Source organism: Vombatus ursinus, unplaced genomic scaffold (genome assembly GCF_900497805.2).
Source record: "Vombatus ursinus unplaced genomic scaffold, bare-nosed wombat genome assembly UNPS02014818.1, whole genome shotgun sequence".
NCBI classification, from domain to species: domain Eukaryota; kingdom Metazoa; phylum Chordata; class Mammalia; order Diprotodontia; family Vombatidae; genus Vombatus; species Vombatus ursinus.
The window spans coordinates 46,680,815-46,686,814 of NW_020954596.1; the positions used below are offsets into that span (position 1 = coordinate 46,680,815).

The 6,000-nt window shown below is 38.3% G+C and overlaps 1 protein-coding gene across 1 annotated transcript in view; it reads left to right on the forward strand.

Moving 5' to 3' along the window:
* CUNH4orf19 (chromosome unknown C4orf19 homolog) overlaps positions 1–5,572 on the forward strand; it is a 96,555-nt gene extending 90,983 nt beyond the window's left edge. The window contains exons 3-4 of the mRNA XM_027835987.1: positions 1,448–1,501; positions 2,263–5,572. Coding sequence (XP_027691788.1) covers positions 1,470–1,501; positions 2,263–3,163 — 933 coding nt within the window. The 5' untranslated portion in view covers positions 1,448–1,469 and the 3' untranslated portion in view covers positions 3,164–5,572. The remainder of the gene's footprint in view (positions 1–1,447; positions 1,502–2,262) is intronic.
* The last annotated feature ends 428 nt before the right edge of the window (positions 5,573–6,000 follow it).

The window sequence follows — 6,000 nt, forward strand, 5'->3', positions numbered from 1 at the left end:
TATGTAGCCAGAAACTACCAGAACCAAGGACAGTATCATACACATAATGGACACTTAACAAATGTTTGTTGAATTGCATTGAGTTAATGGTATATAATGTATAGTTCATGAATTTCTCACACTGTAGTTAATGTGTTTTATACAAAAGTTTCACAATGATCAGGGAAAATTTTTGAACAGTTTTTTGAGACTAATTTTTAAAAATGTATTATGCTAATTTTAAGATTTACCTAGTTGTTGACAATTCCTTTTACTGATATACAAACATAAAATTCAGGTACATGTTAGGAATAGTATTTGGTCCGGGGGAAAAATAGTTATAGAGGAAATGGGGGGGTGGGGGGAGCAGGGGTGAGATAGATCCAAATCCATCTTCACAATCTTTTTTTTTTCACAGTCTTTTTAAAAGCAAAAAGATTCATCCGTCAGCAGCAGAGTAGGTCTTCCAATTGCTGTAGCTAAAAATTTTCATCTCTTGGTAAACAGTCATCTTATGGTGATCCTCTTGAATTTTCACTAGGCTGGTTCTCAGAGGATAAACACACTTAGTCTGTTGCTGAGCCTATTTCCATCCTTTCCTATTAATAGGACCCAATAGGTCTTACACTTAACTACTATAACCTTTGAAAATCCAGGGTTACCTCCATGGAAAAAATGGGAGTGATGTAACTGAAAACTTATAGCCTTTTACTATTGGAATTCCTTACAGAAATTGACAATAATCTCTGAAGACCCATAGCCTTGAGGTCTATGTCATGAGATCTCCCTGTAATGAGCTGCCTTGTAACAAGGTCCTTTTTGGTCCTGCAGCTAAACCTCATTGATAAACCTGCCTTTAACCAAACACACTAACCATTGTTTCTGAGCTTCCTATGTCTTCACTGGGAAATGTGGAATAGTAGAGGAAGACCAAATTTAGAATTAGAGGATGTCCATTTGAACCCAACTCTGCTACTTACTCTACACCTGGCCTTGAACAATTCACAAAATTAGGGTTGGATGAGATAATCTATGTCCTAATAGACAGCAGTGTCCTGGAGCTGGCTTGTACTACCTCTCAAGAGCCAACTGTTTGATTTTTTGGGGGGTAAGCACTTACATAGCACAAATAAGCAAATGCTACAAATTAAGGCATGACTAATTGTTTTGTTGATTGTCTATACTTAAAAAAGTGATGGAGAAGTGTTAATAATAGAGATTAAACTTGAAAGTGTGTCCAGCATACATTTCAGAAAGCCAGTTGTTAAATATTTACCAGCACACCCTTGCCTGTAGAATCAGTGAAAGAAATCCTTATGGTACTGAGTGTCTCATATTTTAGACATAAATTTTTGATTCTTCAACTTTGGATCTTTGGGAGAAAGATACAACTTAATCATTACCACCCCTCAGTTCATATTGAAATGTTATTCATTTTTTTCCCTGTCCTCTACATTTTATTTTCCAGATGGTAACAAAAAATAATCCAGATGGGGTGCAGGTGCTGTAAAATGATACAAAGGTAAAGTAGAACAAAGATTTCTATCTGAAGAGAACAATCTGAGGTCATAAGAAAGCCATGTTTCTTAATTTAGTACACCATTCAGAAACACTTTTCAGTTTCTGAAGCAGCTGTGTATTGAAGATAAGCTAAGAGTTTCTGTAGATGTGATATTAGTTAAAAAGGTTCAGTCTGTATTTTAAAAGTATTGTGTTGATCAGCATTATAAGTGGCTCTTTAACAGGGGGGTGGGGGAAAGTAATCATCCTTTCAATTACCTAGCCAGAATGGGTTAAGAATATCATTCTATTGAGACAGAATATGATTTGAACTAAATTTGGCATTTCTAAACTGGCTTCTACACAAATTAAAAAAAAAATCTGGGCTTTCCATAGCTGAAATCTGCACATTAAGTTTCATTAGTTCAAAATGGATTGATTCAAACTAAAAATGAATTTATCCCGAAACACATATTTGATTCAAACAGAAGCTTATACTGGGTTGAAAGACTTACTAATCATGGAAGGTTAGATTAGCATTAATGAAAAATGAAACATTGAGAAACAGTTATTAATGTTGTAAGCACTTTCGGATGAGATTGCTGTATTATTAGTTTTACTCAGTTGTTTTAATTTGTTACAAGAAACTTCTCACAAAGTAGAAGTGATATATAAATGTTTGTAATGTAAAAAGAAAGCACATCAGTAAAGCTTTTTACAAATAAATGTTAGTGGTATTAAGAATCTAAGCCACTGTGGTTTTTACCAACCTTTTTCTCCTAGCTATCTCTTTGATCCAGTTCATACGCCACCTGCTGGTTATATCAATGAAGTAAACAGTTACAAGCCAGAGGAAGAAGATGGCATCAAACTCAAGGGCAAAGAGAACAGTGAAATACTAGTACATAAAAATGAGCTTCAGAATGAGGAGCTACAGAGGACTGAAACCAAAAACAGACTAAATAGCACACAGGAGCCGTTTTGGCATCATCGAGGACCTCTGATCCACGAGGATCATGCAGGTAACTCCGTGACAAAGACTGACACTACACTCAATGAGATTGGTTCCAGTACTGCTCTGTCCCTCGATGTAAATCCCAGTCTTAGCCAAGGAGAAGAAATCCCTCCCCATGAGAGTGGCAGTGGGTCTTTGGCTAGTGCTGCAAGTGATGGAGACCCTCTTGAACACTTGGTTAAAGAAAGTGACCCAGGGACAAAAGATCCTATGCCTCAAGCTACAGAAGAGACTCAGGTCATCCTAAATGGAGATTCCCAAGCTTCAGGAGAAGGTGCATCCTCCCCAGGAAGTAACCACGTGTTAGAAGTCCAAAACCACATCATACCGCTACCAGTCCGTGACTATCCTCATGTTGAGGTGCAAGTGATAAACCAGATTGTGGATGAAAATTATTGTTTTCTGAATAATCACATCCAGGTTGAGCCAATGGACAGAGTGGATTATGCAAATGGAGATCACATCTCAGACCTGTCTTTTTCTAAAAGGAGAAGCTGGGATTCACTAAACGAAGCCATTAAGACTGAGGCCTTAACTATTGACTTTAATGAGGATGTATCTGAACATGACTTTGACTGGAGCCCTGAACAGGAGGATGCTGCTGTAGCGGAAGCCCTTGCAGCCCTAGAGGCCGCCACTGCAGGAGAGGATGGTGAAGAGGGGTACTAGAAGGAAAGGGTTACCTCATCCATCAGTTAGTAGACTCATTTCTCCTAGTTACCTATAGGGCCAGATCCTCCAGCTACTGCCTGGAGGGAAACTGAACATTGGGGAGGCTCATTAGTTCCTTTGGACAAGAGTCTGTCATTCAGGTCATTAAAGTCATAATGCATTAAATCAAACTGGACCAGCTTGAAGCTTATGGTGATAGCAAATGTAGAAGGAGAGTCAACAAACTTATCTCAGCACTTAGCCCAGTGCCTGGCACATAGTAGGTGCTTAATAAATACTAGTTGACTGATTGACCAATCCCCAAATCCCAACTTAGGCACATTTCCAGTAAAATGAAAAGGATCTGTGGTAAACAGATTATTTAAGGAAAAAAAAAAACAAAACTTTGAAATCTCAGCACCTTCTCTTCCTCCAACAAAAAGCACAGCAAAGTCTCATCAATTACCAAACACTAACCTGGTCTTTATTGAGCCAAGGCTGGGCCAGCCTCTTCTAAATCATATCCTTATGATCTAAAAGAGCTAATGCATTCCTTGGAAGTATCTAATGTTTATCCAGAGCATGGCTTACTTTCAAACAGGAATCGGGTCCATAAGTAATCATTTACTATTTTTTGATCTAGTTAAAATGGACAGTTTTGGAGGTAAAGCAGAATTAATCCACGAATAAATGATTAGCCCTCAGTTGGGATATTTCAGACACTTTGACCTTAACTTTTTTTCACCTTACTATACCTATCTCTTTTAAAGACTGAAGACAGGATTCCAAATAGTAGCATTGTATGCTGTTATCCCTCAGATTTTGTTTAAACTTGTTTGTTGGCCTCAGAGGGAAGAATTAGCAGTGATGGGAGGAGCTGGAAAGTAGCAAAAGTCTCAATGGAAAGAAAAGTCTGAAGAGAACTATATTTAAAATTGGAAGGGTTGGCTTTGGGAGGGAAGAGGGTGCCATCACTGGAGGTCTTCATGCAAAGGCTAGATAACCAGTCACTTGTTAGAAGAGGGTATTATTGTTAAGATGCAAGTTGGACCACATAGTCCTTTTAAGTCTGGGAGCGTGTGTGTGTGTGTGTGTGTGTGTGTGTGTGTGTGTGTGTGTGTGTGCATGCATGTGTGGGCACTGAGCTCTACTTAAGGGGAGAGTGGGCAAGGCTAATTTTCCCCTAGCTATCTAAGTATCAAAGCTCCTTGATATTATCAGAAAGTATTAAGAAATAGTATGTGTATCTAGGTAGCTAATAGAAAAGTTGCTCTAGGAAAACCAGCAAAGGGAAGGCAGATCAAATGAATTTGTTCATCCCAGTTCTGGGAAAGAAACAAGTTCCTTGAGTTCACTTCCTTTCTTTGCCACTGACACATTATGTGGCCCCCTCCCTCCTACTCTTCAATACTTAAAAAAAAGCTATTTGTGTGAGGGTCCTACTTTATAAACATCCAGGAATCTTGATATACCTCACAAGTTTGTGGTAAAGCATTTATAATAGTAAACATATTTTGGAAAATGGCAGTGTTCAATGAAAACTTAAAACTTTAAAAATAAACCATGTACACCACCCCAAGTCCTAGTATTGAGAAGGTCACATGTACATCTCAGTCAATCTCATATACACAACTGAGTATTTCAGGGCAAGCTATAATGTTAACCTCTTAAGCAGTACACCCCTTAATGCATATATTTTAGTGTTCAGTTGTCTTGTAGTATAATGCTCAGATGTGTAAAAAGTACATTGAGCCCTTGTTTATAAATTCATGGATTCAACAAACATTTATTAAGTACCTACTAGGTGCAAAGTATTGTGCTGGGTGCTGGCTATATAAAATGAAAAATGACCCAACCCTTGCTTTTGAGAAGCTTACAATCTTCTAGAAGGATCAATGTTAAGAATCACATCCTTTGGCATGTTTGAGAGGCACCTAAAACACTAATTGTTTACATCTGAGTACTCATTAATAAATTTACATTACACGCATATTCCCTGAAAAATTCCTCACTGCTTGGTTGTTTGTGTTTTGGAGAGAGGAGCGTGAGATGACTTACACGTGTTTAGAAGATCCCATTTACATTCAGAATTTCCTTTCAAGTTTCTAGTTTGGACTTAGTGGAAAAGAGATCCAGACAACTACTGAAGACCCAGTTCTGTTAAACATGCCCTCAGGGCTGGCAATCTCTTGAGAAACCAACAGTCCTACACACTCCCAACCAAGGGAGGTAAAAGAGAGATCCAAAGAAGGAAGAGAGATGAGAAATCATGCTGACTAACTCTCCCCAGCTCAGATGGTGGCCAGTGGCCAGGCTCCATTAATGTAATCCTTTGTCTGTGGTGCCTTTGAGAAGCCTCCTCTGTGCTGATAGTAGGATGGCTATTTCTGAGCCAAGTGGGGGAGGGGTGGGCAGGGAGGATTTGAAGGAACCAAAAAAAAATTTCTTCTTAATATATCTCCTCAATGTGTGAGGAAGAGAAAGAATACAAAGGAAAATACAATAATGGTGTGACTGTGCTTTTCATATCTCCGGAATGCTTTAGGGAAAGAGAACTGAATTTTGAATTCAACATAAGATTAGCTTGGTAATATTTTATAGATTTTTATATCAGTTACTACTAAAGAAACACTAAGATGGCTAAAAATTGAAAACAGGGATTTCAGGATACTCTACCTTCTGTCAGTCCTTGCTGTAATATCTGTTTCATAGAGCATACAAACAGGTTGGTGCCCTTAAGATGAAAAGAAACTCTAATTTTGCATTCTGTCATCCAGGGTTTTGCAGCCCTGGGTACACATGTGTACTAGATCAATTGGTACCTGAATGTACATACCTTTTCAAATGTTTTCAGG